The sequence below is a fragment of the Pyricularia grisea genome (genome assembly GCF_004355905.1).
Source record: "Pyricularia grisea strain NI907 chromosome Unknown Pyricularia_grisea_NI907_Scaffold_1, whole genome shotgun sequence".
Classification (NCBI taxonomy): Eukaryota; Fungi; Ascomycota; class Sordariomycetes; order Magnaporthales; family Pyriculariaceae; genus Pyricularia; species Pyricularia grisea.
In genome coordinates, this window is record NW_022156716.1 from 1,203,220 (window position 1) to 1,216,739 (window position 13,520).

Below are 13,520 nucleotides of genomic sequence, written 5' to 3' on the forward strand. Positions count from 1 at the left end.
GACTCTCCCTTCTAAAGAAAATAGAGTAAGGGATTATGTGAAAAGAACTAGAAGAGGAACCGCAAAAGAAAGCAAAGTACGAGATAGACTGGGAATAAAAGAAAAGACGTGGGGAAAAAAAAGGTACACTCTTCTCTCGTCATCCCAGCTCTACTGTATGTGGGTATTGGTTGGCCTACTGGGTAGGTAGGTACCTAATCGTTAGTGACTTACTTTTTGGTCCGGTGTCGGTGCTCGCGGCAACACTTTCGGTCCAGCAACCAACCCATGACCACACATGACATTGTACTTGTCGCAGTTGAGTTCCGTTGTTAGCAAACCTAAGGTAACTACCAACCACCTCATCAAGCCCAAATCGCTACCTAGCATGTAGGTAGTGGCTTTGGGGCTTGTGCAGACCCGGTCTATAACCGCTGCTGGATTACTTACCTTAACCTACCATACATACAGTATCAGTACAGCACGCAGGTAAGGTAGCTTTGTTTCTGGGGTATTCGTACTTTCATGTCAGCCATGGATGCATGACTGACTCCTCGCCTCTTTCCTTTTAAGGACCCCTGGACTTTGCCAACAAGAAGACTTGGCTTTTGGCTCCGCTTTTCGACTTCTTTTACCTTACCATCCCGTCCTATCTTAGATCTTTTTGCTGCTTTATTTTATTTTTTGTTTGGATGACTTCCAATCTTCTCTCCTTCGACCGTCATTTTTTTCCCCGTCCTATTCGCGGTGCTCCGAAGGTGCCTATAGCGTCAGTGACATCAATCATATCTATCTTTCCATATTTTAGTCTACAAAAACCAATTATTGTTTTTTTTTTTGGCTGGCGCAAGTTTAGCCGTTGCTTGTAAATCCTCTTACGTCAAGTTAAGCCTTGTGCTCCTGTACCGAGAATTGTTACTTTGCAAACGTTTGCCTACCTATATATTTAGTCCAGAACCCACCCGGCGACGAGCACAAGCAATCCGAGACCCTTTGCCTCTTTTATCGGACCTGTATCACAGACGTTACAATTCGAGCGTGTGTCTCCTGCACACCTGTCCTTCTTGGTTTTGAACGTCTGTGTTTTTGGAGGTTCCGGTAGACCTTTTCGTCATTATAAAAACGGTTCGATCCGACAAAATGGGGGACTCTAGACCTCGCAGCAAGCTCCCCGTCAAGCAATTGGCAATTCTGGGTAGGCACTCCTTCTTCTCTTTCTCAACGCTTCGTTGTCTGCCTGAATTGAAGTTTTGAAGTGTTTGTCATCTCTTTGTGGCTGCCTGGTGCCAATTCAGAGCATCAAAGGCTGGTCGGCAAGCCTTTCATCTCTCCAACCTGTATATCTGCTGGTACTTCCTACTGCATTTGCCTATTGTATGGGCCTTTTCATTCAGCTGAAGATAGTCGACGTCAGTAGCCTGAACGGACAGGCAATGGAGCCTAAGATGGCCGCCGAGACTGTAGGAATGGGGACACAACAAGTGCAGACCACCAACCCCCCCTGGCTCTAGGTACTCAATCCTATATAACGGCTTTGTGTCATTTATGCTGACTCCTCATACCCTTGTTTTTTTTTTCTTCGCAGCTGTGGCCAGGTTCGCCGAACCGTTGGCATTGACTTCAGTCTTTCCTTATTTGCCAGAAATGATTGCTAGCTTCGGAGTAGACAAAGACAGCATCGCAAAATGGGCAGGCTTGACAGGTGCCACTTTCAGCGTCTGCCAAAGTCTTTTTGCCGTCCCATGGGGTCTGGTGTCAGACCGTATCGGGCGGAAGCCGACAATATTGTTTGGCCTAGGTCAGTTGCCACCAAAACCGGGCACCGAAAAGGAGGCAACGTGTCCCGCTAACATGTCTTGATATTTCAGTGAGCACCATGATATGCTTTATCATATGGGGCATGTCCACTAGTTTGGCCATGGCAATGACGATACGTGCCATCCAAGGAGCCTCCAACGGAAACGTTGGCATCATCCGGACCATGGTTGCTGAGATGGTAACTGACAAAGAGCATCAGCCGAGGGCTTTCTCTATCATGGTGAGTATTCAATTCTCTACGAGTCAACTGTTAACACCACACTAAGCAGGGAGCAAGGTGGCTGGCTAACTTGAACGAATGATAAACAGCCACTAGTCTGGTCGATCGGAAGCGTGTTCGGGCCCGCATTCGGAGGCTTCTTTGCCCGACCGGCTGAACAATTCCCCAGTCTTTTTGGTCATATTGAATTTTTCAAACATTACCCCTTTGCTCTTCCAAACATTATTGCATGCTTCTTCTTCCTAGTCTCGGTCATTACGGGAACCCTGTTTCTCAAGGTTAGTTAGTCTACTTTGGATGTCAAGGAAGAATGGCATTGGGCTACGTCACAGAATCCTTGACTGATAATCACCTCGTAGGAAACCTTGGCAAGCAAACGAGACACAGAAGACTGGGGGCTGAAGCTGGGTGAGAAGCTCACGCGGCCCTTCAAGTCACGAAAGCGGCCCCAGCACCGTCCCTCGTTTGTCGATGGAGAAGCAACGGCGCCTCTTCTACCTCGGCCGGCCGCTGCTGAGCCAGCCAACTCCTCTACTGCTTCCCAGTCAAAGGCGAAGATACGTGATATATTCACGTACTCGACTGTCATGAACCTTATTTGCTACACCTTTCTCGCAATGCACTCGGTTGCTTTCGACCAGCTACTGCCTGTCTTTTTGCATCACCCCCACCAAAAGTCAACGCCTGAGAATACAAGTCTTCCCTTCCGCTTCTCTTCAGGGTTCGGACTGTCGTCAGACAAGATCGGTGCAATTTTCATGATTTACGGCATCGTTTGCGGCGTAAGTTGACAACAACAGTTCAAACTCATCTCGCATGATTATCAAGATGGTTCTTGCTAATTTCATCCTTTAACTAGCTGATTCAATTCATCATGTTCCCTCCTCTGTGCAACTATTTTGGTGTTCTTAAATGCTACAGAGCTGCAGGTATGATTGATTCCCTTGCGTTGTGCTCGAATTGCACATGCACCTCGATGGAGAAGGGGGAACGAACAAGCCAGCAGCAGTGCTAAGTTGAGAACAAACCACTGACCTTGTTTACGTCACAGCTCTCATGTTTCCAGTTTGCTACTTTCTGACCCCGTTCACCAGCCTGGTGCACGGGACGTATGGGCGTTATATTGCTCTGATGTTCATCATGCTCCTCAAAGGCTTTGCTGTCATCATCGGCTTCCCCTGCCTCACAATCATGCTGACGAACAGTGCCTCATCACTGAGCATCCTCGGCACACTGAACGGGATCGCAACCACCACTAGCGGTTTTGGGCGAGCCGTGGGTCCTGCCGCTGCTGGCGCCATCTTCAGTTGGGGAATCCAAAGGGGTTATGTGATATCGGGCTGGTGGTTCCTTGGCGCAGTTGCGGTCGTTGGTGCTATCCCCCCTTTCTTCATCACCGAGGGCAGTGGCCCCTACGCCGATGCCCAGGGCGACGAGACCGACGTGGATGAAGGAGATGCCGTTGCGGAAGCAGACCCTATTCCTATCCCGGAATCGACGGCCGGGCCACTTGGACCGCACGAGGCCGGCTTTCCTTCCCCGCCCGTTCTCAGTGAGTCTAGCAGACTACGGGGGCGGTCGCTGCCAAAATCATACGGGACTACACATTAAACTGTCTCATGATTGGCATGAGAAAGGTCTGGCGCGATTTCGAGAGCCAAAAACGACACGGAAAGAGTGGTTGATTTCCTTACTACAAAGCAACACTGCTCGTATTGATCTTCTTTGCATTATTCGTCAGCGCTTGGGTGAATTGCCTCTTCTCTAGACTATTAACATGGTATGTTTGGAGTCTGATTCTTGCCATCCGAGCATGTCAGGGTTTTTTTTTGGTTCGTGTTATTACACGTGCACAGCGTTTCCAGTTTGGCCGATTTTAGGGTAGTGTTCAAATGGGCACATTGGGAAATGAATACACATAGCATATAGACAAAGCTGCATCGGTAGTTGGTATTTTGAATATTATTGTGGTTGTCAGCTGTGTTTAAAAAACAGGTACATTGTGCATAGAAACGTTGTATCAGGCCAACTACTGACAATCAGGGTTCAATATGTGATGATAACCAATATTCTAGCAGTGTGGTGCAAAATCACAAATAACACAACAAAAGAAACGGGCCTGGAATTTAATGAAAAAAAAAAAAAGACCCAAGATCTTAACCCCTTGCATCATGTTGCCCTCTGTATGTATGCTTGTTACTTCATGACTGGTCTCAACGATTTTATGCCCAAACTGAACAAGGCAAAAACATAAACACCAGCTAGCTGCCTTATCCTCACCCATTTCCCAACTACAAAAAATATTATAGTGCGCCAAACACAACATATCAACATGCTCATAAAGAGCAAAAGAAGGACAAGAAGAACAAAAGAAGAAGAAGAGAAGGCAGAAAAAAAAGAAAGACGAACAACACCTTATTGTAGAATGCTCCCAGAGAAACAGAGAAGAAAAAAAGAAACACAACAAGACAAATGACACTTTGCCAGAACACCCCGATTTCCGCTCCTATATGCACCAGAGAACCCGACCCAAGCGTTGTTTTTAGAGACCCTCCCCAATTCGCCCCGACCATTTATTGTGTCCTATAAAACTTCTTATAAAGCAGATGCAGCAAAATGTTGACATTGAGCCTCAGGTTGCCCTCAAAGAGGTTCATGAACTGATGCGACTCGAACTGTGCCTGCAGCAAATCCTCGATGGGGACAAGGGCACTCGCGCCGGGGATTTGGATGTGGCCACGCGAGCCCTCAATGGCAAAAACGCCCACCTCATCGCAAGAGATGGTCAGGTTGATCTGGCTCAGGTCGCGATCTGACACTCCCGCCCAGCTGACGAGTACGCCCTTGTCGGCGAGCTGGCGTGCGCTGTACTTGTACGATCCGAACTTGGGCACCCGGCCGCTACGTTCGAGCTCGCGCTGGTGGTTGTACTGCTTTGTGAATGGAAGCAGGAAGCGTTTCTTGCTGTTACGAGTTGATAAATCAACGAGGTTAGCCTTTTTCCAGACGTGTATCAGGTTGGTCTTTTTTTTATTTTTATGTGTGTTGGACTTACCCTTTCCTATTTTGCAGAGTAGCCATGGCCTGCTCAATGTAGTCGTCGTAGCTCTTGCGCTGTTGCTCTAGGTACTTTGCCTTCTCGTGGAGATTAGACAGCGTCATGCGCACTCCGTCAAGCTCGCGCTGCCTTTGAACTCTCCTTCTGCTCTTGGTGCGGATATCGAGGGCGATGGCATTCAATATGTCTTGGTAGTGGTTATGTTTGGAGATTCTGCCGGCGTGCTCCAGCCTCATAACGTTCTCGAGTGCCGTGCGCTTGAGGTCGAGGTACGACATACGGGTAACGTCGACCATATTGACGTCGGAATAAGCTCCCTTTGTGCACCCGCCGTCACTAAAGTCGTCGTGCAGCACCGCCATCCACTTGCGCTCGTCCTCTTGCGTGACGGGCTTGACCAGAATCTCGAGGAGGGTCGAGCCCGACTGGACACGAATAATGTACAGGATGCAGCGCTTCGTCTCCATGAAGAGAGCCTTGATCTCTGCCTCGGGATCTTCGACATCGTGCAGCTTGGGAGTGAGGAACATTTGGATGTCGGACGAGCCGGTAGCCGTCATCTCACTCTCGTTGTTCTTGGCACTACCGAGCTCCTGCATGATCTCCCGGAGCATGTCGTCGCGGTTGGGACAAATGGTGGGAAGGTCTGACGAGATTAGGTTGTGTATGGCGAAGATGTCTGCAAGCTTGATGTAAAGTGTGGGTCGGTTCTTGGCGTAAAGGTCGTTGAACTCATCAATATCAAAAGTACTCTCGGCATCGGCCACCGAGATCAGCTCGCCTAGGATATGACCTAGGCGCTCCATAGACTCGGCGACAAAGGCGTTCAATGGCTGCAGGTAGATATTATCACCACCAAACGGACGTCCAGACGCCACCTGGCCGAGAACCTTGGCAACCTCACCCAGATTGCGCTTCTGCAGCGGGCTCAACCCCTTCTCCATAACGCCGACGTTCTCAGGAGCCGTCAGGGCGGGCTGCAGGTAGAATCGCCAGAACCAGTTGCCCACCATTTGTAGCAAAATATGCTGCGGCTCACGCTTGAAATGCTGGCACAATGCATCAAACATCTGGCGGCATATGTACCTGAGGCCATACGGCAGTCGAGGAAGGAGGTCTTCGAGTGCGAGCAAGAACTGGTCGCAAATCTCACGGAGATCCCTAAGATGATCAATGAACAACTCCCTCGTCTCGGGATCCTTGATGGCTACCTCCCTGGGGACGTCGAGTGGCCTCTGGCTAGGCATGCCCGTCCGCAGCTCCTCGTTGTTGATGGCGGATCGATAGATTTGGAGGGGATCACTTTCCAGGTCTAGAGCAGGGTCCTCGATAATGTTGTCGCGGATCAGAGGGCCGAGCAGGTCTCGCAGGTACTTCCTGTCGCGAGGTGACCTTGAATAGTTACCCAGGAGCTTGGACCAGAAGAGATTACCACGAAGGGAGTCTTGAACCATGTGGCTAGCCTCAACCTCCTCCCAGATCGAGCGAGCAATCAACTTGAGGAGGTAGTACTCTTCTCTCCTCTTTTGCGCATACCCAAAGAGTCCCATGATGAGATGCTCGATGCGCTTGCATTCCTTCTCGGCCGTCCCTTGCTCGCGTATCCTGCGGAACAGGCGTGCCAGATATTGGGGTTGCGTTTGTAGGTTGTAGAAGAGATGCTGGTATGACTCGAGCTTCTTCCTCGACGTCTTGTTGAGAGCCTTGAGATCATACTGGTTCACTGAAGCAATGGAGCTGTTCGCTATCAGATTGCTGGTGTGGCCACCAAAGTTGTTCTGGTGCCTCACTACCTCGTCCAGAGTGATCTTGTTCTTGACGAGCAGGGCTATCTTGATGTCTAGCTGGTCGATGTACTGCTCCAGCATCTCGTTTTGCCGCACCTGTTGTACCACAGTCTTGCGCATCCGCTCAAACTCGACCTCCTCGTTGAAGTCAAAATCGCTGTCGTTAAGCAGGTGGACAAAGTTCTTGACGGCGCTGACTGGTGGGCTCTTGCCGGTTGTGAGACTCTTGTAGGCTTCACCTTGGAGCTTTCCGCGCACAAAACTTTGGATCTTGATGACCTTAGACATGTTCTCCTTGAAGTGACGCTTCTTCTCCTCGAACCTCTTGCGCACAATCACGCCTCTGGCTGCAGCCTGCAGCAGCACAATCGTCTCTTCTTGCTCCTCGAGCTCGGCGAGCACTACGTCGAGGTTGTTTCGCAGTATCATGGCCCTGATCTGGGCTTGCAGAGTGATGATTTGCTCTTCGTTGCTCTGGAGCTGATCAAGCAGCTCACCTTGCTCCTTGCGGCAGAGCATACCACGGATCTGGGACTGCAGGTCGGTAATCTGAGGGATTTGTTCCTCCAAATCCTTGTAGTCGGCGGCAATACGTTGGCGCTGAATGGCGCCGCGGATCAAGCCCTGGAGCTCAACTACCTGCGGCTCGTGTACAGCAATGGCATCCAAAACCCGGGTTGTTTCCCGTCGTACACCACCGGCCCTTGCAAAAGCCTGCAGGAGGCCAATGGCAGGAGAGTGTTCCCGGAGCTCCGCCTTAGTGGCATGGATGCTGTTCCTGGCGAACATCCCCCTGGAGGCGGACTGAAGGCCCTCCCACTGCGCAGAGAAGCTTGCTAGCGACTCCCGTTGAATAGCGACCTGTTTTCTTGTCAGCAAGGCACGGGCCGCGGCCTGCAAGCCGCAAATGGAAACAGCTTCCCCGGCGAGAATAGCCCTGTCATGATCAAGCCTGTTCCTCAGCAGCATTCCACGAATGGCCGCCTGGAGACCCGGTGCGGCTCCCGACGTGCGACTCGTCTCTTGCACCTGAGTGCGCACACCCTTGCGGGCGAGAAAGCCTCGCATGACCGCTTGAATGTCGCGCACAGGACCTGTAGCGTCTGATAATTGAGATCGCACATCTCGTACCTCATCGCGGACCTTTGCAGCCCGGAAAAGACTCTGTAGCTTCAGAACGGCGGGCTCTGAGCGCTTCCACATGTACTCTCTCTCCGCTTGCCGGGACCGAACGAGAAACCCGCGGGCCGCACTCTGCAGATTCACTGCGAAGCGCCTCATGTTCAGTCGATAGTCGATAATCTGACGCGCAAAATCACCGCGAATCCGGGCCTGAAGGTCGACAAGCCAGTTCTCCGAGTCCCAAAGTTCCTGCATTGTTCCCCCAAGCCGCATTCGCAATAATGCTCCTCGTACTTGAGCTTGCAGCTCAACGATGGAGTCCTCATTTTCCCCAAGTTCCCTTTCTATCCGCTCCTCTTCCGTTTCTTCGGGTTCCGGTTCCGGCTCAACTCCAAAATCGGCGCCCATATCACCAAAGGTCGGCATACTGGCCCCCAGCTTATCCAGGCCCTTCTGCATGGCTTCAAGATCGTGGTGCTCGAACTCGAGTTGACCAACCAGGTTGCCAATTCGGAAATCAACAATCCCTTTGCGGTATAAGAGCCAGCTGAGGGCATGGATACAGTAGATGACCTTTGGGATGTTTTTCTTTTCGTAGAGATCGATCAGTTCAAATCGGAAGAGGTCGGGTAGTTCGACCTCGTCAAGGTACCGGAAGAAAATCGCAATGTTGTCCGAATGGCGGTACTGTAGACGAGGGTGCCGGAAAATACGATATCTTCGGTCCGGGTTCAGCGCTTGAACCACCTCTGCCAGGGTCTCGCCGTTCCTAAGCTCCTCTTCGAGCTTCACAATCTCACCAATCGATTTGTTGATAACATCTTCGATCCACTCTTTTGCCTCACCGATGTGACAAAGATATTCGTAGGCCTGGAGAAACTGTCGTTGTTTGTCCATCCAATTCCTTCCTTCCCACCCGTATCCGCTAGACTTCTGTCCAAGGCGGCCGGCATTTGATCTGTCGGCCCTCTGAAGCCTGCGGCGACCCTTTAGTCCCACGACCTCTTGCGCCGGTAACGTGATGGCAAACTCATCAGCCTCTCCAGACTGTGCAAGTTTTGAGAGGGTCCGAAGTTGATTTGTGGATGAGCGGCCAAGGATCTCAAGGTCGGACCCGGGCAGTTGGACCGGCTGCGGATGGTGCAAGGGCGGAGGCGAGGAGGGCCCATGGGCATGCGCGACAGCGGCACTTCCTCCTCGGTTGATCGTGTCCGATCGAGTGAGGAGCATTGACGTTGGCCGTAAGCTCCCCATCCTGGGAGGCGGAGCTGGTGCGGGTGCAGCTGCCTTCTCTTGTTCGAATATGGCGAGTTTGCTCATGTCCAAACTCTGACCGCGCTCATGCCTCTTAGACATGAGTCGCTTTGTTGGTGATAGATCGCCAGGGTTACGCTTAGTAGGTGATGTTTCGCCAGGTGGCTGAGGGAGCGGACGGAGTGATTGGCGGGCACTGTTGTAGATATTATCCGAATTTGTGTTTGACCGCGGCGAGTTGTTGGCACTGAGTGATATTGGTGGGCGTGCATATTCGCTCTTAGCACGACTGTGGCCCAGCGACCCATAGGCGCCAGAGCTTATTGAAGACATGCTGGATCTGCTGGCTTCCGAAGCAAATGAATACCCCGATGATGCCGATGACGATGCCGTTGAAGGGTATCGAAGAACTGTAGGGTCGACAGTCTGAGATTGTCGTAACGGATGTGGACGGTGCGACATTTTTTGTTGTCCTTCGGTCGATTCTTGCTCGATTTTCGAGGATTGAGGTTTAAATCAAATAGGTGCGGTAAGGTCGGTATGTAGGGATAAGAGGCGACATTAGAGCTCTTCGGAGGAGTCCAACAACGACATGTGACAAAGTTGACAAAAACAATAATGGCAACAGTCACCGCTACAAAAGAAGTTTGTTAGGATGTTCGTGGATAAAACGGTTGTAGATGGGCGGAACTGAGGGGACATTTTACGAAGTCACATACTTGAGAAGCAAAAGAAAAAAAGCTGACGGATGGGCGGGCGCGCTCTGCGCAAAAAGTCAAGCCAACGTAACGTGAAATACGATACCTAGACAAAAGGCGTAACGGATTGCAGTGCCGATTGCAATAATGATTAAATGCCTGCCGAGCCTGTAGGGACTGGCAGAATATTGCCCGAGAAAATAGAAAGAAAAAAAAAAACACAAAGGGCAACGAAGAAGGATGACTGAGTGGTTTCCTCGTCGGGAATGCGACTCTCTCGGCTCTGTCCGTCGTCACCTTCGTTTATCGCGGGACAATGAAGTAGGGTGGTCAAGACCTTGATTTTGACGTTGTTTTGTTTACTTTCCAAAAGCCTGTTACACGGGGAGACAACCAATCAGCTAAATTTGTCTCACTATGGCGGTCCCACACTTGGGCGTACACTCGGCCATTCAGGAAGATTGATTGCTTCCAGACCCGAGACCACCCCACTGCAAGTCCCGGCCCCTCCACGCGCTGATCCTTGTAAATAACACGCGTGGTAACGTGCAGCATTACCAAAGTGGACCCCAGCGATGTGGCTGTTTTCCTCTCCTTTCTGTCTTCTGTGGCGTGTGCCTTGCCCGGACCCGGTGGAGTATGAAAATTTTGTTAAAGGGCTGTGCCCACTGCCCAGTCAGTACCTTAGCCCAGTTACCAGTTACCCAGAGAGGTACCTCGTGCCCCTCACTTAACCCGAGCTGCCAAGCAGGGACCCTCCTATTTTGTGCGTCCCATGCAGGACCTGACGTGACTCCCGACCACCTTGAAAAAAAAAAAAAAAAATTGTCAGAGGGCGAAACTTTTTCCTCGCTTCCTTCTCCCTTTGGGGAGAAGAAAAGCCAAAACTGCCAGGCAACCTCTGATCTTTAGATTGACTGGTTGTCTTCACCCTCGCTATTGGAACAGACTGATTTATTTCTATCTCTGTTTTCTAATATCTCTTCTTCCACGTATATTTTGCACAAGCTGGGTACGTGGTGCCCCTCGTCATACCTTGCGCTGGCGCCTCTCACCCGAGCGCGGAGTAACTAGCGCTGCCAAGATCTACATCTTTTTTTCTTCTTTGTCTCAAGCTAATAAGTCATATTCCAGTTCGCGATGCCTACAACAAACACCCAAGCGTCAGTGAATGGCGCCTCCAACTTCCTCGACTTCAAGACAGCCCATGATGTTTTGAAGGAGTACGAGACCCGAGATGGTCTCGACATCACTCAGCTCCTTGACTCCAAGACCAATGGAGGTCTTACATACAACGATTTTCTCCTGCTTCCGGGGTACATTGGTTTCCCAGCCTCGGAGGTCGGCCTCGACTCGCCGGTGACGAAGAGGATCTCTCTGAAGACTCCTTTTGTGTCCTCTCCCATGGACACCGTCACCGAGCACGAGATGGCCATCCACATGGCACTTCAGGGTGGATTGGGTGTCATTCACCACAACTGCTCGGCCGAGGAGCAGGCAGATATGGTGCGCAAGGTCAAGCGCTACGAGAACGGCTTCATTCTGGACCCCGTTGTTATCAGCCGCGACACTACTGTCGGCGAGGCGAAGGCCTTGAAAGAGAAGTGGGGTTTTGGCGGTTTCCCCGTGACCGGTAAGTCTCTTGAGCTGTCTTTACACCATTCTTCCCTGGTCCATATGATTATCACATTCTTTCCATATAACTTTCGTTCCACCGTATAGACATAACGTCATGGGGATACAAAGATTTATTTTATGACGGACATCTTCTATATATCCAATTTTGCAATCCATTTATAAAACTTTTGACTGACGTTGGATGGTCATAGAAACCGGCAAGATTGGCTCCAAGCTTTTGGGCATTGTCACTAACCGTGACATCCAATTCGAGGATGACATCAACACCAAGGTCGCAGATGTTATGGTCACTGACCTTATCACTGCCCCATCGGGTGTCACTTTGGTTGAGGCTAACAAGATTCTGGCCAAGTCAAAGAAGGGCAAGCTGCCGATCGTTGACCAGGACTTCAACCTGGTCTCCATGATCTCGCGCTCAGATCTCAACAAGAACCTTTACTTTCCCCTGGCCTCCAAGCTCCCCGACTCAAAACAGCTTCTGTGCGCTGCAGCAATCGGCACCAGGCCAGAGGACAAGGTGCGCCTGCAAAAGCTTGTTGAGGCTGGCCTGGACGTTGTTATCCTGGACAGCAGCCAGGGCAACAGCATCTACCAGATCGAGATGATCAAGTGGATCAAGGAGAACTTCCCCGGACTCGACGTCATCGGCGGAAACGTCGTGACGAGGGAGCAGGCTGCCGCTCTTATCGCTGCTGGTGTCGATGGACTCCGCATTGGCATGGGAAGCGGAAGTGCCTGCATTACCCAGGAAGTTATGGCTGTCGGCCGTCCTCAGGCTACGGCTGTTCACAGCGTCAGCGCTTTCGCCGCCAAGTTCGGTGTTCCTTGCATCGCTGACGGAGGTATTCAAAACGTGGGTCACATCGTAAAAGGTTTGGCCCTGGGTGCTTCCACCGTCATGATGGGTGGTCTGCTCGCCGGCACCACCGAATCTCCTGGCACATCATTTGTTTCCCGTGAAGGGAAGCTCGTCAAGGCCTACCGTGGCATGGGCAGCATTGACGCCATGCAAGACAAGAAGGCCGGCGGTGGCGGCAAGGACAGCCAGGCAAGCAATGCTGGCACTGCCAGATACTTTTCCGAGGGCGACAGCGTCTTGGTTGCACAAGGCGTTTCTGGCGCCGTGGCTCATCGCGGGTATGTGAAGCCCATTTTCCACTTCCGTTTCGATTTAACGTACATTATGACTGACCAAGGGTTACAACAGATCGATTTCCAAGTTCCTGCCTTACCTGGCAGCGGGTCTGAAGCACTCTTTGCAAGATTGCGGTGTAGTCAGCCTTAAGGCCCTGCACGAGGGTGTTGCCGAGGGAAGTGTGCGTTTCGAGATCCGAACCGCAAGTGCTCAGTTGGAGGGCGGTGTGAACATGGAGTCTTATGAGAAAAAGCTTTACGCTTAAGTGACGATACGAGAACAAAACAAAAAAATAAAAAATTGAGATGCCTGAATGAAAATATAAATACCCTGCACATACCGTTACTTTTGGTGTGATGCCAAACTATGCAGCCATTGATCCTTTCGTTCCACGCAGTACTGAGTGCCGTGCCTTTTCTTGCTACGATGTCACTAGGGCCGTTGCCTTCAAGTTGGACACAGTTGTTTACAAAGCAGGGATATAGGATGATGGCCACTCGCGCCTTGCAAGGGTCGTTGGGAGGAGGCTTGCGAGGCAAGCGGCTAAGCGAGATGCATTCAAGAAGCATCAACAGGCGTTGTTTTCTTAGCCACAGACTACCAGCATAGCACTCGGTTCTCCGGTAATGATTTTGGTTTGTTACACATGTACACAGAAGGGACAGCTTTCAGCATGTTTGCTACGACGAAACAATTTGGGGGGTGGGGACGGGTCCCTTATTTTTCTTATACCTCATGCTCGGCATTCAGTATTCTTTTTTTTTTTTTTTTTTTTTTTTTTTTTTTTTTTTTTTTTTTTCTTTTTTATTTT

The 13,520-nt window shown here is 50.8% G+C and overlaps 3 protein-coding genes across 3 annotated transcripts; 2 read left to right on the forward strand and 1 right to left on the reverse strand.

Annotated features, from left to right (window-relative positions):
• The first annotated feature begins 339 nt into the window (after positions 1 to 339).
• Positions 340 to 3,965, forward strand: PgNI_00291 (uncharacterized protein). Its single transcript, XM_031120373.1, has 7 exons — positions 340 to 1,174; positions 1,397 to 1,777; positions 1,848 to 2,017; positions 2,107 to 2,295; positions 2,377 to 2,799; positions 2,877 to 2,946; positions 3,069 to 3,965. Exons 2-7 carry the CDS (start codon positions 1,525 to 1,527, stop codon positions 3,626 to 3,628), a joined length of 1,665 nt encoding a protein of 554 aa, XP_030987405.1. The 5' UTR covers positions 340 to 1,174; positions 1,397 to 1,524; the 3' UTR covers positions 3,629 to 3,965.
• Positions 3,966 to 4,166: 201 nt separating this feature from the next.
• PgNI_00292 (uncharacterized protein) lies at positions 4,167 to 9,700 on the reverse strand (the record flags this gene model as incomplete). The annotated part of the gene is made up of 2 exons (XM_031120374.1): positions 4,167 to 4,981; positions 5,073 to 9,700. 2 exons carry the CDS (start codon positions 9,698 to 9,700, stop codon positions 4,591 to 4,593), a joined length of 5,019 nt encoding a protein of 1,672 aa, XP_030987402.1. The 3' UTR covers positions 4,167 to 4,590.
• Positions 9,701 to 10,678: 978 nt separating this feature from the next.
• On the forward strand, positions 10,679 to 13,232 carry PgNI_00293 (uncharacterized protein). The gene is made up of 4 exons (XM_031120375.1): positions 10,679 to 10,948; positions 11,071 to 11,569; positions 11,766 to 12,711; positions 12,782 to 13,232. The coding sequence occupies exons 2-4, from the start codon at positions 11,077 to 11,079 to the stop codon at positions 12,972 to 12,974; spliced, it is 1,632 nt and encodes a 543-aa protein (XP_030987403.1). The 5' UTR covers positions 10,679 to 10,948; positions 11,071 to 11,076; the 3' UTR covers positions 12,975 to 13,232.
• The last annotated feature ends 288 nt before the right edge of the window (positions 13,233 to 13,520 follow it).